The sequence below is a fragment of the Oncorhynchus mykiss genome, chromosome 25, assembly GCF_057628025.1.
Source record: "Oncorhynchus mykiss isolate SJ-2025 chromosome 25, ASM5762802v1, whole genome shotgun sequence".
Lineage (NCBI taxonomy): Eukaryota > Metazoa > Chordata > Actinopteri > Salmoniformes > Salmonidae > Oncorhynchus > Oncorhynchus mykiss.
In genome coordinates this window covers 62606909-62634795 of record NC_143046.1, presented here as the reverse complement: position 1 = coordinate 62634795, position 27887 = coordinate 62606909, and the positions used below count along the sequence as shown (strand labels likewise).

Sequence of the window (27887 nt, the reverse complement as noted above, 5' to 3'; positions counted from 1 at the left end):
TGGTGGGTCAGTTATGGTGTGGGGTGGCATTTCTTTGGGGGGCCGCACAGCCCTCCATGTGCTCGCCAGAGATAGCCTGACTGCCATTAGGTACCGAGATGAGATCCTCAGACCCCTTGTGAGACCATATGCAGGTGCGTTTGGCCCTGGGTTCCTCCTAATGCAAGACAATACTAGACCTCATGTGGCTGGAGTGTGTCAGCAGTTCCTGCAAGAGGAAGGCATTGATGCTATGGACTGGCACGCCCGTTCCTCAGACCTGAATCCAATTGGGCACATCTGGGACATCATGTCTCGCTCCATCCACCAACACGACGTTGCACCACAGACTGTCCAGGAGTTGGCGGATGCTTTAGTCCAGGTCTGGGAGGAGATCCCTCAGGAGACCATCCGCCACCTCATCAGGAGCATGCCCAGGCGTTGTAGGGAGGTCATACAGGCACGTGGAGGCCACACACACTACTGAGCCTCATTTTGACTTGTTTTAAGGACATTACATCAAAGTTGGATCAGCCTGTAGTGTGGTTTTCCACTTTAATTTTGAGTGCGACTCCAAATCCAGACCTCCATGGGTTGATAAATTTGATTTCCATTGATAATTTGTGTGAGATTTTGTTGTCAGCACATTCAACTATGTAAAGAAAAAAGTATTTAATAAGAATATTTCATTCATTCAGATCTAGGATGTGTTATTTTAGTGTTCCCTTTATTTTTTTGAGCAGTGTATACACTTTTTTGGATACTACATGATCCCATATGTGTTATTTTATAGTGTTGATGTCTTCACTATTATTCTACAATGTAGAAAATTGTAAAAAAATAAATAATAATAAAGAACATCCCTTGAATGAGTAGGCGTCCAAACTTTTGACCGGTACTGTACACACTCACACACTGTAGGGGTATATTCCCACTAGGTGGAGGCTCTGCACTATTTATGGTTGCCCCCCCCCCCAGTCCACACACTCATTTTCACATACTGCCTGCTTACATAGTTTATAGTTTATTATTGCCATACACCTAGATACTAGGTCCAAACGGATATGAACTGTACTTCAGGGTCTGAAGCTAAATATGCCTCACCAGCAGGATTTGAGGAAACGGTCACAGGGACTAGAATCTCTTGGCTTACAGAATTCCATGGACGAGGAACCGAACAGCCACAAAGAATGTAGATCCCTCAAGCTTTTCAAACAAACTGTTTCCTGTTGTTGGACTCAAGCTTACATGCCAGAGGTCACCTACCTCCTTAACATTCCTCTGTGCCAAATATCTTTAAAAACAATACAATCAGAGAGACATGATTCTGAGAAAAACAGACCTCAAGGAAGTATTGATCAAGCCAGTATCTACAGAAGAACAAAGACAGTAACCAGCATGAGTGCGTGATGGTGGATTTAGGCTAAAATGGACTCCAAGACAAAGGACTCAACATGCACCAGATTATCATCACCTACCCCTGGGCTATATGAATATCTTGCCTTTTGAATATCTTTCCATCCTTGAGGCAGAGATGGTTGGTGACTCACCTCCTCCCTTCAGACTGCCCAGGCTGGCCGAGCTCTCCGACTGGCTACTACTGGCTCCTTCCCCATCCGACCCCAACTTCACACGCTTCTCCTTGTCTGTGGAGGAGAGAGATAGAAAGACTGAGGGAAAAGAGGTTCAATCATCTAGAATATTAATGTCTAGCTGATCATGTTTGTAATGTCTGTAAACCACTGTTTATCATTCTCAGCAGATATCGGGCACTTGACCAAACAACACTATGGGTGTGTTCGTAAATTCACTCTGGAGTGCGCTCTGGGCATTCGTAAATGCAGAGCATTGTCAGATTGTCCGCTCTTAAATTCAGAGTGTCTCAAATATTTGAGATTCTTTAGAGCGCACACTGGACACTCAGGCCGATAGCGCTGATCCAAGTGTTCTGACCTCACAAGCGCTCAAGCCAACTGGCTAAACTTGCTAGCTACTTCCAGACACAAATGAGAGAACCTCTGACTATTTTACTCACCCTAGCAGAGCTGGTTAGGCTGTTTTGATGTTATCTAGAGCATTGGTGGCTAATGGTGCTGCTGGAAACAATTGAATTACGTTTTTTTTGCCAACGTTCACTAAAGCCGGTAATATTCAACTAATACCGGTTCGTAAATTCATCAGTTATTCTGTACTCTGGCACACTCAGACGAGAGTGCTCTGAAATCGGAGTAAATAGCCAGACTGAATTTACGAATGCACCTAAACATTTAGACATGAGGGGTTAAAGACGCCACAAGGACCAAAAGCTTCTGTAGCGCCTACACTTAACCATGCCAGTCAGTGGCCTTGGGCCAGGAGATTTAAATCGAGTAGAACCAAACAGTGGTCAGGTCTGTAGCTTCAGGAACCAGTCCATCAGGCAGGCAGTTCCTCCACTGCTTTAATAAGGAGCATCTGGGTCACGTGGATAAAGCCTGTCTCCTCTCCTAACATTCTTACCTGAACGGGAGCAGGGCTCAGGTTGCAGGGTGAGGCACTGACCCAAAGAGACAGAGCTTTCCTGGAGAATAATTGTTTCTCTGAATTTCAGTTGGTCTACAGCAGTGTTCCTCAACTCCAGTCCTCTAGTACCCCCAACACCCCAGTCCTCCAGTACCCCCAACTCCAGTCCTCCAGTACCCAACACCCCAACTCCAGTACCCCCAACACCCCAACTCCAGTACAACCCAACACCCCAACTCCAGTACAACCCAACACCCCAACTCCAGTACAACCCAACACCCCAACTCCAGTACCCCCAACACCCCAACTCCAGTACAACCCAACACCCCAACTCCAGTACAACCCAACACCCCAACTCCAGTACAACCCAACACCCCAACTCCAGTACCCCCAACACCCCAACTCCAGTACCCCCAACACAACGCATTTTTGTTGAAGTCCTGGACAAACACCTTATTCAACTTGTCAACTAATCATCAATCCTGCAATGAGTCGAATCGGGTGAGTTTGTCTGGGGCTACAAAAAAAAAGTGTGTGCTGCTGTTGGGGGTACTGGAGGACTGGGGAGTTGGGGGTACTGGAGGACTGGGGAGTTGGGGGTACTGGAGGACTGGGGTGTTGGGGGTACTGGAGGACTGGAGGACTGGGGTGTTGGGGGTACTGGAGGACTGGGGTGTTGGGGGTACTGGAGGACTGGGGTGTTGGGGGTACTGGAGGACTGGAGTTGGGGTGTTGGGGGTACTGGAGGACTGGAGTTGGGGGTACTGGAGTTGGGGGTACTGGAGGACTGGAGTTGGGAAACACTGGTCTACATGTTCACATTAGGTGGGTCTCTACACACACACACACACCTCAGTATCCACTATGTTTAGGCATTGCATGCATGTTTGCTTGCCCCCATGGTGAAAGGGGAGGTTCTTGCTCAAGCATGCACGCATACGTCTGCAGGTCTGACCATACGCAGTCTGCCTGCCGGTCTGACCATACGCAGTCTGCCTGCCGGTCTGACCATACGCAGTCTGCCTGCCGGTCTGACCATACGCAGTCTGCCTGCCGGTCTGGCCATACGCAGTCTGCCTGCAGGTCTGGCCATACGCAGTCTGCCTGCAGGTCTGGCCATACGCAGTCTGCCTGCCGGTCTGGCCATACGCAGTCTGCCTGCCGGTCTGGCCATACGCAGTCTGCCTGCCGGTCTGGCCATACGCAGTCTGCCTGCCGGTCTGGCCATACGCAGTCTGCCTGCCGGTCTGACCATACGCAGTCTGCCTGCCGGTCTGACCATACGCAGTCTGCCTGCCGGTCTGACCATACGCAGTCTGCCTGCCGGTCTGGCCATACGCAGTCTGCCTGCCGGTCTGGCCATACGCAGTCTGCCTGCCGGTCTGGCCATACGCAGTCTGCCTGCAGGTCTGGCCATACGCAGTCTGCCTGCAGGTCTGACCATACGCAGTCTGCCTGCAGGTCTGACCATACGCAGTCTGCCTGCAGGTCTGACCATACGCAGTCTGCCTGCCGGTCTGACCATACGCAGTCTGCCTGCAGGTCTGACCATACGCAGTCTGCCTGCAGGTCTGACCATACGCAGTCTGCCTGCAGGTCTGACCATACGCAGTCTGCCTGCAGGTCTGACCATACGCAGTCTGCCTGCAGGTCTGACCATACGCAGTCTGCCTGCAGGTCTGACCATACGCAGCCTGCCTGCAGGTCTGACCATACGCAGCCTGCCTGCAGGTCTGACCATACGCAGCCTGCCTGCAGGTCTGACCATACGCAGCCTGCCTGCAGGTCTGACCATACGCAGCCTGCCTGCAGGTCTGACCATACGCAGCCTGCCTGCAGGTCTGACCATACGCAGCCTGCCTGCAGGTCTGACCATACGCAGCCTGCCTGCAGGTCTGACCATACGCAGTCTGCCTGCAGGTCTGACCATACGCAGTCTGTCTGCAGGTCTGACCATACGCAGTCTGTCTGCAGGTCTGACCATACGCAGTCTGCCTGCAGGTCTGGCCATACGCAGTCTGCCTGCAGGTCTGGCAATACGCAGTCTGCCTGCAGGTCTGGCCATACGCAGTCTGCCTGCAGGTCCGGCCATACGCAGTCTGCCTGCAGGTCCGACCATACGCAGTCTGCCTGCAGGTCTGACCATACGCAGTCTGCCTGCAGGTCTGACCATACGCAGTCTGTCTGCAGGTTTGATCATTCGTCAAAAGGCCTGGCTGCTGACCTACTGTAACTCATGCCTCCATTAATTTCTGTGGCGATTAAAAGCACATGTCAGCTTGTCCCCCAAGGGCAATGGTTACATGAAGTCCCTTTTAGGACTCCTTCGACATTGTCCAGCAGAAGCATCAAAAAACATGCACCCCCCGTGAGTCCCATTCCCCAGGAGAGACAAGGTGGCTGAGTGGTGGCTGGGTTCCAAACTATTCCCTGGGTGGCTGTGCCCTCTTTCCCCTCCGGTGGCAACACTGCACGGGGAAACCCCCCAGACAGGGTGTGAGAGAATGCCATCAGGCATTGAAACAACGCCCCAAAATATTGAGAGTTCACACAGTCAATATCGAAGCTATACTAGCTAGTTGTGTCTACTGTAAATACACTTCAAATGATTGCTTCTCGTGCAGAGATGAGATCTTATAAGGATGTGGGTCACAGATGCAGTTTGGAGAAATATGGTGGGGTTGTGTGGGGTCGATTGGGGCAGAGGGATGGATGCAGTGATGTACAGCAAAGAGACAACCACCCTGATGTTCCTACCCACAATCCTCAGGGGACATGTAACTCACGGAGCAGACTATGATTGTTAGTTTGCTCTCCTTCTGCCACAAGAGAACATGACTACTCCCTTTGATAGCTCCCCAAAGCATCACTTTTTTCTACTCCACTCCCTCATCAGCCACATTGTGTAGAACAAGACGAAAAGGCAGCCCAGGAAATCAGAGGGGTTAGCAGTCCTTCTGGCTCTGAGTATGTGAACTCTGACGAGGCACGAGGGCAGCGAGCGAGAGAGCGGGGGAAAGCCTGCACTCCTCCTTTTCAGCTTTAATATTCATTTCTGACATGTGGAGCAGAACACAGAAAATATGAAATAGTCCACTGCCTTGATCTCTGGAAAATAATACAATCAAATGGAAATGCATCTGAATTAAAACACTACCAAAAGGCTCTGCCGTAAACAACCTGTCCAAAACCACAAAAACAGGAGTGTAAATGAAAGGGTGGGAGGTGTAAAGGAATGAATAGATAACCTCTCTTTCACTCTCAGTGAGACTGGATCAATTGCACAGGGACCCAGCTGTCAGACAGGACTGAACTACCATTGTCACAGACTCTCTCCTTCCTCCTTCTCTCTCCCTCCTCCTCTCCGACAGTGACAAACAAAGAGGGGAATGGGTGGAGGGTTAACGAAAAAGAAACCAGAAACGTTACAAGGATCTAGGTGCCAGACCAGATAGTCACACCAACAAAAAATCTAGCAACAAAAAATAACTGCTTGTTGCAACTGAATCCTGATAATGAGACATTATTTTGTATCAAACGAGAACTGATTCTAAGGTGCTATGTTCAGAAGACAACAGTTAGAGAGGGTGCGTTATATGGAGGATTGAAGAGGAAGAATTATACTGACACCCACATGTATAGTATGGGGCAGCAGGGTAGCCTAGTGGTTAGAGCGTTGGACTAGTAACCAAGTTTGGTTGCAAGTTCAAACCCCCGAGCTGACAAGGTACAAATCTGTCGTTCTGCCCTTGAACAGGCAGTTGTTCCCACTGTTCCTAGGCCGTCATTGAAAATAAGAATTTGTTCTTAACTGACTTGCCTAGTTAAATAAAGGTAAAATAAAATAAAAAATAAATAAATAAATAAATAGTATACCCCCAGGAGTTCTCATTTCTCACATACAAGTCATACATGCAGTAAATGACACATGTTCTGCTGACCTTATGAGAACCATACATGGGTGTGTGACAACCTTCCTTACACAGCACTTTCAGTGTTCATCCGTTTAGCATGAGCGAGTACCCTAGGGGCTGGATGTCTGTCTTTACAGTAATCTGTGTGTGTGTGTGTGCGCAACAGGAAAAAAAAAGTGTTCTTAGTAAATCAATAAAATGTACTCAAATCTAAATATTTCCAGTCAGTTTTAATCTATTTGGTGACTTCCATCTCCCCCTTTTCTGCCCTCATGTTTTCACAGTAATAACACAGGAAACACGGCAGATTGACAAGCCTTCTCACCTCAGACTACATCTCACTGAGCTCCTGTCAATATCAGCCTTTAACCAGAGTAATCTGCCCTAAATTAAGTGGGTTTACTGAACAAAACAAAGTTTCCCTTTCTGGCCTGGTTGTTCCCACAGAGGGACTGTTTTAATCAATGTGGACATTCCTGTTGGGGAGCTAACTGAAAGGTGGGAGCGGCCTAGCAGAGATCCACCATTTCACATGCCTTTGAGGGGTCAGGGCCAAGGCCGGGGAATTTATGTTGCTACATTGTAGAGGAATTATGGTGGGATTGAGCAAACGCACTCCGTCCTCCTCATTCAGCTGCTGTACAGAACATCTACATGCAATGCATGGGAACAGGAGGGACTTCAAGGGATACTGCGAGATTGAGATTTAGGTCATTTTTGTACTTACCCAGAGTCAGACAAACTCATGGATACCATTTGTATGTCTCTGCATGCGGTTTGGAGATGATTAAAGTTAGCATATCGTTAGCCTAGTGTAATTGCTTGAAGTCTCCAGGTACAGTAGACAGCTCCTCTCAAAATCAGGGAAATAGACCTAACTACTTTGATGCTGGGTGGATGGTAATTTGGCCATTGTGGCATCTGAGCACACGGGCAGTGCCATTGAGACCGATACAATGTTGAAATGACCAACCAGGGGCCTCCCGGGTGGCGCAGTGGTTAAGGGCGCTGTACTGCAGCGCCAGCTGCACCACCAGAGACTCCGGGTTCGCGCCCAGGCTCTGTCCGTGGTGCGACGCACAATTGGCCTAACGTTTGGCCGGTAGGGAGGGTTTGGCCGGTAGGGAAATCCTTGTCCCATCGCGCACCAGCGACTCCTGTGGCGGGCCGGGCGCAGTGCAAGGTTGCACGGTGTTTCCACACATTGGTGTGGCTGGCTTCTGGGTTGGATGGCGCTGTGTTAAGAAGCAGTACGGCTTGGTTGGGTATCGGAGGACGCATGACTTTCAACCTTCGTCTCTCCCGAGCCCGTACGGGAGTTGTAGCGATGAGACAAGATAGTAGCTACTAAACAATTGGATACCACGAAATTGGGGAGAAAAAGGGCTACCCAGCTTTGGAGTAGTTGTCCATTTCCCTGATTTTGAGAGGAGATGGCCATTGTACCGAGAGACTTTTAGCAATTGCACTGATGATTGGAGTTAGCTCCAATCATCTCGAAACTGCTCACAGAGACATACAAAGCTGGGACCAAAATCTCAAAGTTTCCCTTTAAATGTGTACTAGGGAGAACATAGGCCGAGTGAAATAATGAAAGAGTAAGGGGGAATGAAACATTCGTCACACTTCTCCAGTCATCCGGGGTGACCACGCGTACCTTCTTTGGCAGCCTGCCAGAACTCAAACGCCACTCTGAAGGCTTGGGCCACTGTTAACGTCACTGCCTGGGCCTGAGGGGGGGAGAGAGAGAGAGCGAGAGGAAAATAAGCACAGTAAATATGACATACAAGATGTTGGCTAAGTGTTTTAAGATGGGAGAGGAAAACCCATTGAAGACAGATAAGAGCAGAATTAGAGACTAACAGAGGGAGGGGTCGCCAGCCTCCAGAGGAAACTCCTCAACTAACACCTAATAAGGGAACATTAACCCACGTGACCGTGTTGGTCCCTACTACTCAGTTCAACTTCCTCTTCCTTACTGGTTGTTTATGTAGCTGGGAGGAAGTGTGGCCGTTGGACCAGAGCTAAATTAGCAAGGGGAAGGAAAGAGAGGGAGTGGCACACTCATTCACAAAGCCACCCCCTGGGAGAGATACTATTTGGAAGAGGGGCCACAGAGACACACAGACTCACCACTTTCCTCTTGGTGCAGAGGTAGGCGTGACACTCCAGGGTTTCATTCTGTTGGCTCTGGGCGATGTAGGCAAACACTTTGTCGTGCATCTTGTCTGCTGTGCAGTAGGATATCCTGAGGGGGAGTCACAGAGACAAACTAGTTTTAATAAAAAGTGTCCCTGCAGATTGGGCAGGGCTATCACGCAACTTCATCTTCACTAAGCCTTTAAGCCCACCACAATCAGATTTAGACACTTAAATCTTTCATTTCCACATTAAATAAACCCATCACATTTCACACACACACCCTAGCGTGCAGGCGGAGACCCAATCAAAAGATCCAGGCTTTGAATTTGAACTTAAGGACATTCGTCTGTGGTATGTCCCCAGTGTACCTCGGCTCCATTAGTTTTAGCCAAGACGACTGTGTGATCCCTGCTGTGTCTGTCCGCCCAGCCCTGTGGTGTTTTAGTATTATTGGATTGGACCTTGCCTCTTAACTGCAGGTCTACTCTAACGTTGGAACATGCTCTGTTCTGCAAATGTTCTGAGACATGATGTCATGTCACCCCGAGACCTGATTGACAGGTGGGTTGGGTAATGAATGACCGCAATCTGCCCTCCCTGTTCCTCTACACCAGCACCCTACTGCTCAAACTCTGAACATCACTCTGCAGAGATCACACGTCGAGTTAACTAATGACTCAGTGATATAAAAATGCAACATGTAAAAAAAACATTTCTCTGCTATAAAAGCCAACAGCTGCACGGAGCGACGTTGTGAGATTTACAACAGATGTTGAGAGCATTGTGAAATTGGGCGTCTAGGTAAATACATTTAATTTACTGCTCATCCATCTTCTCTAGCAGATGACTGGAGAGGAGGACCTCAGTGAATGACAATGTTTGCTTTAAATTTAACCAACATCCTTACATTGAGTCACAGCTAAATAGTTAGTGTTGAAGATCACACAGCCTCAGAGAAAACTGTTGTGCTCCAGTGTGATGGAGAGTTAAGTGACATGATTGTCATTTTGTCCTCAATGTGCCAACCCCTCCTCGGTTGCTGTGAGAGTGATCCAACCCCTCCTCGGTTGCTGTGAGAGTGATCCAACCCCTCCTCGGTTGCTGTGAGAGTGATCCAACCCCTCCTCGGTTGCTGTGAGAGTGATCCAACCCCTCCTCGGTTGCTGTGAGAGTGATCCAACCCCTCCTCGGTTGCTGTGAGAGTGATCCAACCCCTCCTCGGTTGCTGTGAGAGTGATCCAACCCCTCCTTGGTTGCTGTGAGAGTGATCCAACCCCTCCTCGGTTGCTGTGAGAGTGATCCAACCCCTCCTCGGTTGCTGTGAGAGTGATCCAACCCCTCCTCGTTTGCTGTGAGAGTGATCCAACACCTCCTCGGTTGCTGTGAGAGTGATCCAACACCTCCTCGGTTGCTGTGAGAGTGATCCAACACCTCCTCGGTTACTGTTACGTTCCCCAGTTTCTGTGTTTTGGGTTTGGTTGTGTATTTCAGGAAATGGCTTCCTGAAGTCCAAAGCAGCTGATTGGTCGGCCCCATTGCAGATTGGAGCTCTGACCCCGCCCTCTCGTCAGGGGTTACAGCTGTCTGCAATTACCGACTCCTTCTGCAGCTTGAAAAGCCAGTGTTCCTTTGTTAGGAGGAGAGAGATTCTTTGTATGTCCTGTGTTTTGAAGTTGGTCTGTATAATTTGTTGTAAAGTATTTTGTAGCCGGTCCTGCAGAGGTATGTGTATGTCAAAAGGACTGTGTTTTTGATTATTGAAACTGCTCACTTTACATTAGTAATTCTATTTTTGTTCACAGGTGGGAAGGCACCTTGGGAGTGTTTAGGCTAAAAGCCTGGAGGCATTCATATACCAGTTGTATGTACTGTCTATGCCACTAGGTAAGACCTGGGCAGACACCACCCCCCCCCCCCCGTATTTTGGCTAGAGCGCCAGGTGGCATTAAGAATAGTTAAGGTAGGAGAGGGGGCTCTTTAACGTGAACTTTCCATCCAGCCTCTTTTCCCCAAATTACTGTGTGAAGGAAGAACAAACTCCCTGTTAATGGTAATATTCTCTGCCTCTGTCATCTTTACCCGCACCTACAGTCACATACCTCTTTCGCTCCACGAGGAGTTGAGTGTAGCAGGGTGTTGTGTTCCCTCCTCCATGAGGCGTCCGTAACAGTTACTGTGAGAGTGATCCAACCCCCTCAGTTGCTGTGAGTGATCCAAATTCTGGTCTTTTTATTTGACCTTTATTTAACTAGGCAAGTCAGTTAAGAACAAATTCTTATTTTCAATGACGGTAAACATTAATAACTGCCTTGTTCAGGGGCAGAACAAAAAATGTTTACCTTCTCAGCTCGGGGATTCGATCTTGCAACCTTTCGGTTAGTAGTTCAACGCTCTAACCACTAGGCTACCTCCCGCCCCCTTCGTTTCATTTCAAGATGGAGTGCTTGGAAGCCTCCACTTCTCATAAATGTGGCAAGCGATTCAAGGTTGGCCTAAGCAATAACAAGTCACACTGTTTTTCTAAGGTGAAATTGAGGGTATGTGCGCTATCGCGCATGCCTGTTTCTGAGTGCTCACACCCCAGGTTAAAGCTCAGACACACAGCTGTTGTTGTAGAGGCCTCCTGAGGGAGAGGACATTGATGGAAAGCGCTATCCACCCCTTCACCCTTGATGGATGAGAGGGTTTGGAAGGGGGATTCTGGGAGGAAAACAACTTTTGTTTTATTGGAAGTTGAAAATTAAGAACTTAAAAATTGGGGCACCCCTTCTCTGAGTGAGTGAGTGAGTGAGACTAACCTGTAAATGGATATGTTCTCGATCAGCTGGTTAGAGGCATAGTCATAGAGGATGATTCCTCGAGGGGACACTTTTAATGTCACTTTCTGGAGTTTCTTGCCGCTGGCTTTGGCCTAGAAGAAAGAGAGGGTGAGAGGGCGAATAGGTTAATGATACTCATGCAATCTCAAACCTGTGGGACTTTTGCCAGTGTGCAAGTATGTGCTATAAGTACACATCTATAGTGAACTAAAATATATTGATTGTGGCCTGTGGAACGTTGTTCCACTCCTCTTCAAATGGAGGGAGCTGGAACACGCTGTCGTACACGTCGAATATGCTCAATGAGTGACATGTCTGGTGAGTATGCGGGACATTTCCAGCTTCTAGGAATTGTGTACAGATCCTTGTGACATGGGGCCGTGCATTATCATGCTGAAACATGAGGTGATGGCGGCGGATGAATCGCACAGCAATTGGCCTCAGGGTCTCATCACGGTATCTCTGTGCATTAAAATTGCCAAAAATAAAATGCATGTGTGTTTGTTGTCCATAGCTTATGCCTCCCCATACCATAACCCCACCGCAACCATGGGGCACTCTGTTCACAACGTTGATGTCAGCAAACCCCTCGGCCACACACGTGGTCTGCAGTTGTGAATCCAGTTGCACATACTGTAAAATTATCAACAATTACATTGGAGTTTGGCTTATGGTAGACATTGGTAAACATTAAATTCAGCTCCGGTGGACATTCCTGCAGTCAGTATGCCAATTGCCTCTCCCTCAAAACGCGGCATTGTGTTGAGTGACACAAATGCACATTTTAGAGTGGCCTTTTATTGTCCCCAGCACAAGGTGCACCTGTGTAATGATCATGATGTTTAATCAGCTTCTTGATATTCCCCACCTGTCAGGTGGACAGATTATCTTGACAAAGGAGAAATCATCACTAACAGGGATGTGCACAAAATTGGAAATAAATAAAGTGTCAATCACCTCTGAGACTCTGTCCTGTGTGCCCCGGGCCCTATATACTCCCCCCAATTTAATTACTGTGGAGCTGCCAGAATTAATAACAGTACACCTTCCTGTTACTGTACAATGCACCTTGCCAGAGCAACACTCAGATGCATCACAACTAATTGCATCTGGGTTAAATGGCTGTTGCAGAAGGCTGGCTTTCATGAAAGCGACAACTTAATGGAAAAGTAAATGGGACCGTTTTATACTGTGGTGGTACGGGTATCGGAATAGATCAATCCTCTGTATTAGGGAAAGTTGTCAAAATACCCTTTAGAAGGGGAGGTTTGTGTTTTTGGGGGGGATAGGGTGTAGAACGCCTGGGAAGGTCAAGTGTGTGTGGTGCTGACCGTGGCCACGATCCTCTTGACGGCGGCTGCGGAGAGCTCTTCTCCTTTGGGCTGCTCCACCAGCGTGACGCCCAGGTACTTGAGCTGGAACAACATGCCCTCCAGCAGGGTCTCCCGCGTGTCTGTCCAGTTCTCTGGCAGCTCTATGGAGAGGAGAGGGCACAGGTCAGAAGAGACCGGTACAGGTGACAGGTCAAACAGATGGCCCAACACTTTTCAATCTACAACATAGCTGAAAGGTAACAACAAAAGGCCATTGAACTGCACTATCATTTGCGTGACCTTTATGTTAGATTTGGGGGGGGGGGGGGGGGGGGGTAGTAGTAGTAGTAGTAGTAGTAGTAGTAGTAGAGGTAGAGAAGCAGACCGTCTCTAACCAAGGTTTATCATACAGCCTTTGTAAAGTCACCTTCAAATGTGAGTGTCTGCCAAACCAGTCATGTATCCAGACATTGGGCAAATACAACAGGACAAGCTTGTCTTCTCCATTTAATAAACTTATCAAAACAGTAAGAATCAGAGTCATTTGTCAAAAGGCTGCTCTCCCTAAATACACTGAGTGTACGAAACAAAAGGAACAGATGCTCTTTCCATGACAGACCAGGTGAATAAAGGTGAAAGCTATTATCACTTATTGATTTCACTTGTTAAATCCACTTCAACACTTTGTGTGCCATTCTGAGGGTGAATGGGCAAGACAAAAGATTTAAGTACCTTTGAATGGGGTATGGTAGTAGGGGCCAGGCCAACCGGTTTGAGTGTCAAGAACTACTCAACAGTTTCCAGTGTGTATCAAGAACGGTCCACCACCCGAAAGGGCAATCAGCCAACTTGACAACCGAGGGAAGCATTGGAGTCAACATCGGCCAGCATTCCTGTTGAATGCTTTCAACACCTTGTAGACTCCATGCTCCGGTGAATTGAGGCTGTTCTGAGGGCAAAAGTGGGTGCAACTCAATATTAGGAAGGTGCTCCTAATGTTTTGTACACACTGCGTATACTGTAGCTGTTCCCTTCAAAAGGTTTTTTGAAATTCAATGCGTGTCCTTTCCAAAGAGCACGGGTCCCGCGCCGCATAGCGATGACATTCAGTAAATCAAATATAACATTGTGAGTTGAATAGGAGCCCTGCCATTTCATTTCTTTCATCTCCAGAATGTGCTGTGAGCAGTACACGAGCGATTTCTCTGTCTCTGTATAATGCCAGAGGCATTTAGTCACAGCACAGAACAACAGTTAGTTACAGCAGAGATGGCGAGGAGCAGAACACAGAACTACTAGTACCCATACTCCCCCTCTTCCATGAGACCTCAGTCTCAGCCAAGGCCATGAGGGACCACCGCAATAGCCCAGCTATAGAGGGGCACGGCACACCCCTCCCCCTCTGGCTTCACTACAGAGTAGCTGTGCAGGACTTAACAGGCTTCGTATTCACAAAATGCTTTAAAGCGCACCATGTTTAACTACACTTTGACTTAATGAGCAGTCTTACAGGCCTAGTTCTGCAAGGCTGGATGGTACGCTGTATCTAAACTAGCCCAATTCATGTTTCAGAGACGAAAGAGGAATGACAGGGGTTGTTTTGCACAGCTTTCATTATGACTTTTAAAAAAATCATCCTGCACTTCCTTCCTCAAATCAGTAACATGTTAACATGAAAAAGATCTGTATCAGAAATGAAATGGAAGAAAATTACAGTTGATAGTGACAGTGTTCTCTGAGGAGAATTCACAAGCACCAGGGGTGCTCCATTCTGTCAGTTAGAGACAACCGTGAAACATGTCCACGGCGGGTCTCTGGCGGTCAGTGATATTTCCTGTTGATCTTGAGGTCATCTGGCCAGAGAATCCTGTTTTTACAGCTGCCATGTTCTTACAGAGCCATTCAGCCAACTGGAATAGGTCACTAGGTTAAAATCATGGTCAGACCTTCAAAGGTAAACCCAAGAATTGGAATCCATGTAGGCTATATTCTTCAATGCAAAAGGTAAAAGTTTCAGATTGTTATGCTTTCACCCTTATTGAGCCAAAGTCACATTCTACTAGGGCTGTCCCCGACAAAAAAAAAATCTTGGTCGACCGAGAGTTGTCTGTTCTTTCGACCAATCGATTAGTCTACATTTTGAAACGTGTGTTTTTCCATATAAAGAAAAATCCTAGGTGTTTTAATTAGTGATGCACCGATGCATGACTTTTGGGCCGATATCAATATTTTCCTTGCCAAAAAAAACAAACAGATACCGGATATTTAAATGTTTTGCGGCCTTTTAAGCATACAGTTAAATACAGCGGGGCAAAAAAGTATTTAGTCAGCCACCAATTGTGCAAGTTCTCCCACTTAAAAAGATGAGAGAGGCCTGTAATTTTCCTCATAGATACACTTCAACTATGACTGACAAAATGAGGGAAAAAAATCCAGAAAATCACATTGTAGGATTTTTAATGAATTTATTTGGAAATTATGGTGGAAAATAAGTATTTGGTCACCTACAAACAAGCAAGATTGCTGGCTCTCACAGACCTGTAACTTCTTCTTTAAGAGGCTCCTCTGTCCTCCACTTGTTACCTGTATTAATGGCACCTGTTTGAACTTGTTATCAGTATAAAAGACACCTGTCCACAACCTCAAACAGTCACACTCCAAACTCCACTATGGCCAAGACCAAAGAGCTGTCAAAGGACACCAGAAACAAATTGTATACCTTCACCAGGCTGGGAAGACAATCTGCAATAGATAAGCAGCTTGGTTTGAAGAAATCAACTGTGGGAGCAATTATTAGGAAATGGAAGACATACAAGACCACTGATAATCTCCCTTGATCTGGGGCTCCACGCAAGATCTCACCCCGTGGGGTCAAAATGATCACAAGAACGGTGAGCAAAAATCCCAGAACCACACGGGGGGACCTAGTGAATGACCTGCAGAGAGCTGGGACCAAAGTAACAAAGCCTACCATCAGTAACACACTACGCCGCCAGGGACTCAAATCCTGCAGTGCCAGACGTGTCCCCCTGCTTAAGCCAGTACATGTCCAGGCCCATCTGAAGTTTGCTAGAGAGCATTTGGATGATCCAGAAGAAGATTGGGAGAATGTCATATGGTCAGATCAAACCAAAATATAACTTTTTGGTGAAAACTCAACTCGTTGTGTTTGGAGGACAAAGAATGCTGAGTTGCATCCAAAGAACACCATACCTACTGTGAAGCATGGGGCTGTTTTTCTGCAAAGGGACCAGGACGACTGATCCGTGTAAAGGAAAGAATGAATGGGGCCATGTATCGTGAGATTGAGTGAAAACCACCTTCCATCAGCAAGGGCATTGAAGATGAAACGTGGCTGGGCCTTTCAGCATGACAATGATCCCAAACACACCACCCGGGCAACGAAGGAGTGGCTTCGTAAGAAGCATTTCAAAGTCCTGGAGTGGCCTAGCCAGTCTCCAGATCTCAACCCCATAGAAAATCTTTGGAGGGAGTTGAAAATCCATGTTGTCCAGCAACAGCCCCAAAACATCACTGCTCTAGAGGAGATCTGCATGGAGGAATGGGCCAAAATGCCAGCAACAGTGTGTGAAAACCTTGTGCTAGACTTACAGAAAACGTTTGATCTCTGTCATTGCCAACAAAGGGTATATAACAAAGTATTGAGATAAACTTTTGTTATTGACCAAATACTTATTTTCCACCATAATTTGCAAATAAATTCATTAAAAATCCTACAATGTGATTTTCTGGATTTTTTTTCCTCATTTGGTCTGTCATAGTTGAAGTGTACCTATGATGAAAATTACAGGCCTCATCTTTTTAAGTGGGAGAACTTGCACAATTGGTGGCTGACTAAATACTTTTTTTGCCCCACTGTCCGGGCTCAGACTTGCTGCGCTGTAAAAAAAGAAAAATACAGCTTGTGACTAGCAACAGTTGTCTCTCTCTCGTCCCTGCGGCAGCTACAGTGGTTCCTCCTTTAAAATGTTGCATCATACTGCAGCACACACTGGGTGCATTCTGTGGCACGTCATTTAATTGTCAGCCATTTCTTCTGTTACTGCAAGTTATTGCTAGTTTGTCCACCAGAGGGCATCTTTGAGAAGCATTTGATAATATTCCATGTTGGCATTACCAGAGAATTTAAAACCTTTTTTTAATAACATAGTATATGCGATTGATTAAGAAATTTGGCTTAATTAATTTGATTAATATTATGGCGTTTCCATTCAGAGAAAAACAAAAGGGTTTCCGTTAAGATGGAAAATATGGCGCTGTACAACGAACTGTTTGCCTTCATTAGACAACTTTGTTCCAATATTTCTGTAAATCAGTGATATTTATTCCCATAGTAATTCATTATGGATCCATAACTAAATCAACATGTGCATTTTGAAAGAGTATTTTTGAAATCTTTATTTTATTAACGAAACGTGGTTATTTGTTTTTCAGGCTACTGTGCTCTGGTATTCTGCGCTCTAGTAAACTCAGACAAGAGTGCTCTGAAATCCGTGTAGATCGTAGGCTAGACACATTCCATTTTTCACAATGTTCTTTCTGATGATATCTAGTTCATTGCATCCGCCGTGGAGCCCAGTTTCATAATATGACCATATTTCCCAGCTGCTTGCCATCGTTTTGAAGAAATCGCAAAAAAAAACAGGCCTTATTTTAGTGCATTTTTTCATCCTGCCAGCACCTATTAGTTCTATTGAGCACCGTGGCACCAACTCGCCTTCCGAACGTTCTATTCCCAGCTTATTGTTCAACGCCTGCTTCGCTATTGTTGGCAATGAAACATGCTCACGTTGTTTTACAGTTAAAATGTAAACAAAAATAATATTGGAACTCTGCAGTCTTCCCATTGTTTCCTATGGGGGAAATATAGGCATGTCGGTCTATTTCGCCAAATATCTCGCAATGTGTATATTTCAATTTTTTTCAAGTCGGGCGCCATTTTAAAATCATGAGAATCTCCTCTTTCTAATTATGTAAGCCTGGGCAGCTAGCTCGGTTGTCATCAAATGCTAGCCCCAAAATATTTTTTGCCCTTGGAATGCGGAGATCCCCCTTATGGTTTTCCTATGGAGAGGCCTGCCTGTCTATTTCGCTGTCTATTTTCCCCAAGTCGGGTGTAACCGGTGTGAAATGGCTAGCTAGTTAGCGAGGTGCAAGCTAATAGCGTTTCAAAATCGGTGACGTCACTCGCGCTAAGACCTTGAAGTAGTTGTTCCCCTTGCTCTGCAAGGGCCGCGGCTTTGGTGGAGCGATGGGTAACAATTCTTCGAGGGTGGCTGTTTTCAATGTGTGCAGAGAGTCCCTGGTTCGAGCCCAGGTAGGGGCGAGGAGAGGGATGGAAGCAAAACTGTTACACGGGCACCATTTTAAAATCAGGAGAATCTAATCTTTGTAAGTCTGGGCAGTGAGCTCATTTGTCATTGATCGCTAGACCAGAAATATACATGTATTTTTTCCCTACTTGTTTATTACATAGACATAAGCACAGTTGACACCATCGAGGTGCGGATGTTTACTTTCTACACAAGTTGTTTTTTTTCCAGTTTTGTCCGACGAACAGATTGGTGTAGTAAAATAAAATGGGATACATTTAATGGAATTCTAAGCATCACTCCAGTCAAAACAGGCTCTGCAAACGTTCGATTCCATTCATTTGCTATGGGCTCGCGCTAGTGTTCCAGTTTAGCCAACGTTCTTTAGCTGTTTTTCAGCCTTGGGTGAATTTTGACTCCTTCTATTGTCCAGCCTATAGATAGCCAGAGCGAATTTACGAAAGCCCCCAAATGTCCATTGAGAAAGCACAACAACTATACCATTTAGCTAAGTTAAGAATAATCAAGTCAATAAACATTGGGTAGTTAGATAGCCTATAGATAATATACTGGCAAGTTTGATGTATAACTACTAACGTTAGGTAGCTGTAATGATATGCTATGTGGTTCGTAAGGACAGCGTAGCTAACAAATTGTCAGACAACATAACGTGTAAGGTAACTTATTTGAAAAGTCATTACTTTATTACATGAGTAGCAAGCTACCCCTAGGACGTTAGGGCAAAACTGGTGCGTGATAGGAGGGGGGGGGGGGGGGGGGTCTCACACCTAGCTCGGCTACCTAGCTCGGCCCGTGCTTCATGGTTGGGATGGTGTTCTTCGGCTATGACATGCACGTCTAGGAAAAGGTACCAATTCAACAACGCACTGATGTTTCAGACCCACGGACAGCGACCGCTATCAAACGCTGGAGAAAGTAAATTTGTTATAAAATAATATTTTTATTATTAGTGTTGCGCCATTGTCTTTAACCATATACGATTTCAGTAGCACGTCAGTGATGGACTGCCATCGCCACGGCATCCACAATGGATTAGTCCACAGGAGCAAATCATACAGGTGTCTTGTAGACCATGGAAAATGTGTATATTTTTTCTACTGCTCGACAAAGAAATCTTGGTCGACCAACAGCCTATCGACCAAACAATCAACCAGTCGACTAAAATGGGGTCAGCCCTATATTCTAGCAATGTAAAATGCCTAAAGGTCTAGCTTGCTACTCAGAACAGAACACTGTCAAGGTAATGCCAGTTTTACTTTTTTCAGAGCCAATAGCTTCCCAACTGAGGTCACTGATTTGAAAAGTGCAACAACGTGACTTTCCTTTAAAACGGAACAAAATGTGAGTGCATAAATCTTCAAATGTACAGTACACCCTGTTCTGAATGTGGGGGAGGAGTAGAAACTGGAAACTAACATTTCAAAAAGGCAACCTATAATACCCATCTCTTTAGTCCCCACCCTTGTCGACCAGCCCTCAGTAAACACAGGCTTTGTCCTTTTCAACCTCCTCCATCCATATCTCCATTTTATGCTAACCTAACCTCATCATAAACCCAGCCTTTGCAGTCCAGCTAACCGTAACCAGGGCTTCTAAGTGACTAAGGGAGGTTTAATGGTCTGTAATGGTCTTAATGTGAACCTAGACTTACCTTATAGGAGAGTCTGGTAAACGCCCATGATTGAGGTCAAGAGCTCACAACCACCGGGCTGGTGAACGCCAATCTGACCGTGGGTCCTCCACTGATCCGACAATGCACTTTACACTAGGAACATAAAGAGACTACGTTCCTAGACATTACAGCATGGAACCACTAAAAGCTAATTATGCTCCCTTATTAGGTTGCTAAGCAGACGGATATGGCCATTGAGAGAGTGATGCTTTCAGTTTTACAAGCAGAGGTATAGTCACTTAGGCTTATTAGTGTATTATAGGTGAAATGCCAGTCGAGTCTCATACATTCTGATAGGAATTTGACAGCTGATATGTGAACTTGAAATGGTGGCAGGTATCCTAGCGGTTAAGAGCGTTGTGCCAGTAACCGGAAGGTCACTGGTTCGAATCACAGAGCCGACCAGGTAAAAAAAAAGTTTTAAAAAAAAGTAGATGTGCCCTTGAGCAAGGCACTTAACACTAATTGCTACAGTAAGTAGATCTGCATAAGATCATCTGCTAACGGATTAAAATGTCAATGTTATTTTATACAGTAGGATGAATTCACTGCAGCACTGCTCATTGGGGAAGGCAATGGTTTCGAAGATAGGTAAAGCTACATTACAATTACGCATTGATCAGACCACAAGGGTCCTGAAAGCTAGTCCCTGAAAGGGCATCAAGCCGTTTGAAATTACAAACATCCTCCTAAAGAAGACATTTTCCACCAGCTGTTTCTTCCTACTCAGGCAGCTGTCAGGTCAGACCAACAAAAAAAAAAGACATGCAATGAAGACTCAACCAGTTGAGGTTCAGTTAAGACCTTAGGGGCATTTCTTTCTTCCTTCCTTTCTTCCTTTTTTTATTTTTATTTTTTAATCTCCAATTCCTAGTAGAGGCCATGGGGGGGGGGGGGGGGGGGTGGACCAACAGTTCACTTTCCATACAGGACCTCAGTGTAATCCTTTTATCATGGTCCTCCCCCCCAGAACCATACATTTACATGGCTCTGCTCCTGCTCTTCCTCCATCCCTCCCTCGCTCTTCCCCTCACACTCTCTGGACTTCTTATAGAAAACTGCAGGAGATAAATCAACTATCTAGCAAAATGATGTACCACAAAAATAAATTAAAATGTTCATGCCTAAAAGCAACAGAGTAATGGTGGGGCAATTTTCCACGTGTGCCAATTACTCCTGAAATAACTACATTAAAGTACATCTACCCTTTGAAGCCAAACTCCATGTTCATGAGAGTGGGGTAGTGAGTGAGCTGGTGCTATTTTTATACACTAGCCTATACTCAGAGCTGCTTCGTATGGATAATTATCCCTTTCCATATTGTACCAGAGCTCCACATTAGTGCCCTCTTCAAAAGGCTGTCTACGCTGTCTGGTCAGCAGCACTGCCTGTAAATGAGCAGAGCGCTGGAACACTGCTGCATGCTGGGAGGCCCATGCCGTTTGGCAGCAACACAGAGGACCACAGCTGCTCCCAGAGCAGGGGACATAAAAACAGTCGCCTCGGCCCGTGATCTTCAAAGCCAAGCCTGGATAATGAAACAGTAGATGTCGGTGTGTATATGTATGGAAGCTGCACTCAGGCACTGGTGGGGTAGGTGTGTACCTCTGCTCTCATGGGGCGACATTAAAAACAGGCCACATCGAACCTTAGTCTACATAGACAAGAGACCAAGGTGATGGGGGCTTGATTAAGAACAAGCCAAAAATCTCACACCAAAGCCAGCCGCTGCACAGTGCACGCACATGACCGAGGCATGTTCACCCAGATACATTCCTGTGTGCAAATCCGAGGCAATACATATGCTCCTCTGGAAAAATGTAAAACTAGGCCCTACTTGAATTACCAGGCACCACCATCATGAATTAACAATGAAACAGTTGCAGGAATACAAAATATAGAACCCCACTGAATGTACAGACATTCTTCAAACAGTAGGGTGGCAGGTAGCCTAGCGGTTAAGAGCGTTGGGCCAGTAACCGAAAGGTTCTCCAAGAGAGCAAGGTGGAAAAAATTGCAAGGCAGTTAACCCCAAACAACTGCTCCCCAGGCACCGATTAAGGCAGTCCACCGCTCTGATTCTCTGAGTTGAGTTAAATGCTGAAGACACATTTCAGTTGAATGCATTCAGTTGTGCAACTAACTAGCTATCCCCCTTTCCCTTCCCAAAGACTCAGTGAACACTGTGTACAAAACATTAAGACCACCTTCCTAATATTGAATTGCACCTCCCCCCTTTGCCCTCAGAACAGCCTCAATTCGTCTGGGCATGGACTTTACAAGGTGTCAAAAGCATTCCACGGGGATGCTGGCCCATGTTGACTCCAAAGCTTCCCACAGTTGTGTCAAGTTGGCTGGATGTCCTTTGGGTGGTAGACCATTCTTTATACACACGGGAAACTGTTGAACGTGAAAAGCAGCATTGCAGTTCTTGACACTCAAAGCGGTGCGCCTGGCACCTACTACCATACCCCGTTAAAAGGCACTTCAATCTTTTGTCTCCCTCTGAATGGCACACACACACACAATCCATGCCTCAATTGTATCGTCACTTAAAAATACTTAACCAGTCTCCTCCCCTTCAACTACACTGATTGAAGTGGATTTAACAAGTGACATTAGTAAGGGATCATATAGCCTTTACCTGGATTCACCTGGTCAGTCTACGTCATGGAACGTTAATGTTTTGTACACTAAGTGCATGTCATTGCTGTTAGAAGTCTGAACCAATTCCAGAGTGTCTCCCGTCACAACAATAGAGCTTGTCTGGTATCTGGATCGTGTGGAAGATGCTGGCGTTTTGGCAGCAGTGAGAGAAAACCAGTGAATGGCTCTGAATATCAAAACAGATGTGTGCCAGCGGCTGCAAACGGTCTACCAGTAGGCCTGTGTGTCTGTCAGTGGTTGATTCACAGTGTGTGGAAATTCCACCCATCGGAGGTCTCGCAGTACTAGTGGGAAGCATCAGTGATAAGTGCCCTTAGCTGCACTTTGAGCTTCTGTAGCTGTAACACACCTTTGATGTGGGACCGGAGAACAGGGCAGAGATCTTGTGTTTAGAACAGGAGCTCAGACTCATCTGCAGCAACACTGACAGCATCTGTCAATCCTCGTCCCAGTTCAGTCAGATAATTTGTCCTCACGTCGCTCCTGACCTCAGCTGCACGCGCACTGCTTCTGAACATCAATAACAGCATGGAGACCCTGGGTTCATCCAAACACACAGCGGCCGTTCCCTCCCTTGTAGCATTGACCAATGGGCGTTAGGAGTTCAGAGGATCACTGCCTTACTCATATAGAGGAAACCCATTAGCCTGCCTTACAGTTAGTTATATTAAATTGAGGCTACATTTTCTGAAGAGAAATTTGAAGAATACCAAATTCAGTATGGCAGAGACCATCAACCACTCCTGACGCAAAGAGATGCCACATTTTTTTTTTACAGGGGGATTGGAATCCAAAGCACTGTAGGCTTGACCCCATTGAGAGGACAGACGGTGGCAGTAGTTAAGCAGACACCGCCAGGTGCTGTGCCAACAGAGGAAATAAGGCTGGAGATTTAGAGACTGGAGACAAAGGGTCACGTCAGATCACAGCCGCCTCCTCCGTCAACAACCTGTAGTTACAGCAGATAAGGAGGAAAGGAATCCATCCCTCTAGTCTCATAGGCATAGGCTACACTCTGCCCGGGAACTTGAGAGGAGGGGGTGAGAGATGGAAAGACACAGACAAATACTATTGCCATCAGCCAGAGGAAATGCTTCCTTTGAAATCAATGAAAGCTGCTATACTGCCCATGATGAGCTCATAACGTTGCATCCCGTCCAATGGCAGTGTCCAAGCTCAAGAATCGGCAAAGACCACGTCTCGATGGCTGATGCGTGCGTTCATTCCATCTTGTGAATTTAAATCATGCAGTAGTTGTGAAGTAGTTGAGTAGAGTAGTTGTGAAAAACTGGACCAAAGCTATTGTATTTACACATAAATCTACATTTTTAAATTTAAAATATTATTATTATTTTTATATCGATGAATATGGTACAGTAGGGGAAAAGATAGACATCCCTATGCTCTTCTCAGCTCTCAAAACAATGTGTGCTGTGTAGTAGGTAGTACTTCACATGGATGAGATCCTTTTAATGCAGAAATTCAGATAGATGCGCTCATGTCGCCCTCATGTTGGTGCTAGCAAGCAGGCCAGATAGTGCTAGGTATCAACAGTCAATCCAGTAGGGTCTGGATATTATAGTCCGCTTCGATTGGTCAATCACAACACGATGTCGCATAGTATTTCAATAAAGTTCAGCTTACTCCAACTATGGTCCGGCCCTGTTCACGTCCCTCACCCATGCTCACACGCCCACTTCTCTTCTTTATTGACAATGAATGGGCTTCTGTTGTTTCGTCGCTCCCAACGTGCTATGTGCATCTCGTGTGATATGGAGCTATATAATGGAGCTGACGTGTTGGACAATGAGAGAGAAACAAAAGACAGTCAAACAGAGAAAGACCGAAAGAGAGGGAGGCACACACACTCTCAGCCAGGAGGAGACATGTTATTCAGATGTTATTCAGATACAGTACATTCGGAAAGTATTCAGACCACTTGACTTTTTCCACATTTTGTTACAGCCTTATTCTAAAAATGGATTAAATAGTTTCCCTCAATCTACACACAATACCCCAAAATGAAGAAGCAAAATCAGGTTGACATTTTTGCAAATGTATTCAAAATTGAATTTACATAAGAATTCACACCCTTCACTCAGTACTTTGTTAAAGCACCTTTGGCAGAGATTACAGCCTCGAGTCTTTTTGGGTATGACACGACAAGCTTGGCACACCTGTATTTGGGGAGTTTCTCCCATTCTTCGCAGATCCTTTCAATCTCTGTCAGGTTGGATGAGGAGCATCGCTGCACAGCTATTTTCAGGTCTCTCTAGAGATGTTCGATTGGGTTCAAGTCCGGGCTCTGGCTGGACCACTCAAGAACATTGAGATTTGTCCCGAAGCCACTCCTGCATTGTCTTGGCTGTGTGCTTAGGGTCGTTGTCCTGTTGGAAGGTGAACCGGAGCGTTCTGGAGCAGGTTTTCATCAAGGATCTCTGTACTTTGCTCCGTTAAATATTTTCCTCGATTCTGACGAGTCTCCCAGTCCCCGCCACTGAAAACATCCCCACAACATGATGCTGCCACTACCACGCTTCACCGTAGAATCTTTTTTCTCATGGTCTGGGAGTCCATTAGATGCCTTTTGGCAAACTCCAAGAGGGCTGCCATGTGCCTTTTACTAAGGGGCTTCCGTCTGGTTGTCCTTCTGGAAGATTCTCCATCTCCACAGAGAAAGTCTGGAGCGCTGTCAGAATGATTGGGTTCTTGGTCACCTCCCTAACCAATACCCTTCTCCCCCGATTGCTCAGTTTGACCAGGCGGCCAGCTCTAGGAAGAGTCTTGGTGGTTCCAAACTTTTCATTTAAGAATGATGGAGGCCACTGTGTTCTTGGGGACCTTTAAATGCAGCAGAAATTTTTTGGTACCCTTCCCCAGATCTGCGCCTTGACACAATCCTGTCTCGGAGCTCTAAGGACACCGTAAAATGTGGGATCATATAGACAGGTGTGTGCGCCTTTCCAAATTATGTCCAATCAGTTGAATTTACCACAGGTGGACTACAATCACGCTGTAGAACCACCTCAAGGATGATCAATGGAAACAGGATGCACCTGTGCTCAATTTTGAGTCTCATAGCAAAGGGTCTATATAAGGCATCTGTTTTGATTGTTAATACGTTTGCAAACATTTGAGCACCTGTTTTCGCTTTGTCATTATGGGGTAGTGTGTAGATGGATAAAAAAATATAAAAAATCCACAGCAATTTTAGAATAAGACTAACGTAACAAAGTGAGGAAAAAGTCTAAGGGTCTGAACACATCCCAAATGTAATGACTGTGGAAATGGGCACGGGCTCTCAGTGAATGCAGCGATAGTAAGACTCAGAGCGAGTGAATGACAAAGGCATTCAATGACAGAGAATGAATACGCACATCATGGCTGTGCATTTCCACAGTGTGGAAATAGGATGGTTATCATTTCTATTTTGGGGTTCTAGACATGGGCGTTAAGAATCTCAAGACAGAATCTTCACTAGTTGATAGGGGTACGCTGTCCCCCAATAAGATAATTAAAATAGAAAATAAATCAAAAACAAACCCGCCCCTCTCAGAGATCCACCTACTCTACACCATGTAGGCTATGTGGTGACAAGGCGGATCAGGTTACTATGTCTTTAGTGAGTGTAGCAGAGTGCTAGCTGACGTGGGTTAACCTACTCAACTTACACATGGGCAGAGACAAACATGTCACCTAAAGTAGCCTCTCAAGTTCTCCATCATTGCAACAATCCAGTAACTGTAAAGCCACACGGACACGAGTTAAACATTTTTTAAATAAAAAGTTAGTCAATAATAGTCCGTTAGTTACACTTCCTCATTCCATTGGCAGGCTGGCTGAAGGACTTCTGCTAGCTATACTCTGCTGCTCCAGTTTACATACAAACAAAAACATTCAGGTAAATTATTAACAACACCTGCATCTTCAGCAAGTCAAGCCTGCTGTATCAACAGTTTTGCCTTTGTAGAGCCTGAACAAGCTTCTGACAGTTGAGAGCTCCCTGCACAGTGTCTTATTGAGCAGAGCTAAATGCTGCCTGGCTGATTGAAGCTGAATGAATGACCCTGCATAGAGTTACTTGTCCATGCAGTAACTAAGCACTCTGATCCCCAGCAGAATGCAGGCCTGTCAGAGGCATTGTTTAGACGAGAGCAAGCCCAACGCACTCCAGCAGGTATATTTCACTGGTCACCATCAAAGCCAATTCCTCCTTTGGCCGCCTTTCCTTCCAGTTCTCTGCTGCCAATGACGAACTAAGTTTTTTTTTTTTTTGATCGCTGGAGACTCATATCTCCCTCACTAACTTTAAGCACCAGCTATCAGAGCAGCTCACAGTACCTAGCATATCTGTAAATAGCCCATCCATAGACTTCATCCCCATACTGTATTTATCTTGCTCCTTTGCACCCCAGTAGCTCTACTTGCATATTAATCTTTTGCACATGTATCACTCCAGTGTTTAATTGCTATATTGTAATTACTTCACCACCATGGCCTATTTACTGCCTTCCCTTACCTCATTTGCACACACTGTATATAAACTTTTTCCACAGTAGGTTTGTTTATTCCATGTGTAACTCTGTTGTTGTGTGTCGAACTGCTTTGCTTTATCTTGGCCAGGTCACAGTTGTAAATGAGAACTTGTTCTTAAATAGCCTACCTGGTTAAATAAAGGTGAAATAAATCAAATAAAAAACACTTAGCTCTGCCCACCTGCATACTACCTACTCACACCACATAGAAATAAGAGTGGATTTCTTTCCAGTTGTCCTCTACTTATTGCACTCATATACAGTACCAGTCAAAAGTTGACACCTATTCATTCAAGGGTTTTTCTTTATTTTTTACTATTTTCTACATTGTAGAATAATAGTGAAGACATCAAAACTATGAAATAACACATATGGAATCATGTAGTAAAACAGAAGTGTTAAACAAATCAAAACATATTTTAGATTCTTCAATTCAGCCATTTCCACCACCAGCTGCTCTCAGAAGCCAACTAGGAGAGAGGGTTTTGACCTTTTGCTTTGGCCATCTGCTTGTGGAGAACGAAAGCATTTACTGTAGCAATGTCCACAAAAAAAGTCTTATACCACTTCCTGGCATTGTAGAGGGACCTGGTAGTAGGCTATCAGAGCATCAGATAGGTCGACACCCCCCATGCTGGCATTGTAGTAGTTCATAGAAACATTCTTCCTGACCCATGCCCCATTGGCATTTTTCAACCTCCTTGAGAAATGGTCGTTATTGAATGCCTTATATTGTGTGGTGAGCATGGTTACTTCCCTAGTGTCCTTCCATTTCCCAAAAAGCAGCTTGTTAGTTCTGATCCAATGTATGATCCCCCTCTCCCCTGTGTTTGTCATGTCATTTACCTTGGTCTTAGGAAAAACGATTCTGTTAGAACAAATGGTGACACACACTCCTATGGTCTTTTTCAAGGTTTATGAAAAGCATGGGACTAGTATAAAAATTGTCCACAAAGAGCTTGTACCCACTGCCAAGTAAGGGGAAGTCCA

General features: G+C 45.7%; 1 protein-coding gene across 13 annotated transcripts in view; it reads right to left on the bottom strand.

Annotated features, from left to right (window-relative positions):
• LOC110505442 (low density lipoprotein receptor adapter protein 1-B) overlaps window positions 1-27887 on the bottom strand; it is a 54431-nt gene that overhangs the window by 9324 nt on the left and 17220 nt on the right. For 8 of the 13 annotated variants that reach the window (XM_021584660.3, XM_021584654.3, XM_090220701.1 and 5 more), the window contains exons 2-6: window positions 12688-12830; window positions 11336-11448; window positions 8529-8643; window positions 8053-8125; window positions 1530-1625 (exon numbers count right to left, since the gene is read on the bottom strand). In XM_021584660.3, coding sequence (XP_021440335.2) covers window positions 1530-1625; window positions 8053-8125; window positions 8529-8643; window positions 11336-11448; window positions 12688-12830 — 540 coding nt within the window. Of the gene's footprint in view, window positions 1-1481; window positions 1626-8052; window positions 8126-8528; window positions 8644-11335; window positions 11449-12687; window positions 12831-27887 lie in introns of all 13 variants that reach the window. The other 5 variants (XM_021584655.3, XM_021584652.3, XM_021584659.3 and 2 more) reach the window with 1 other exon arrangement.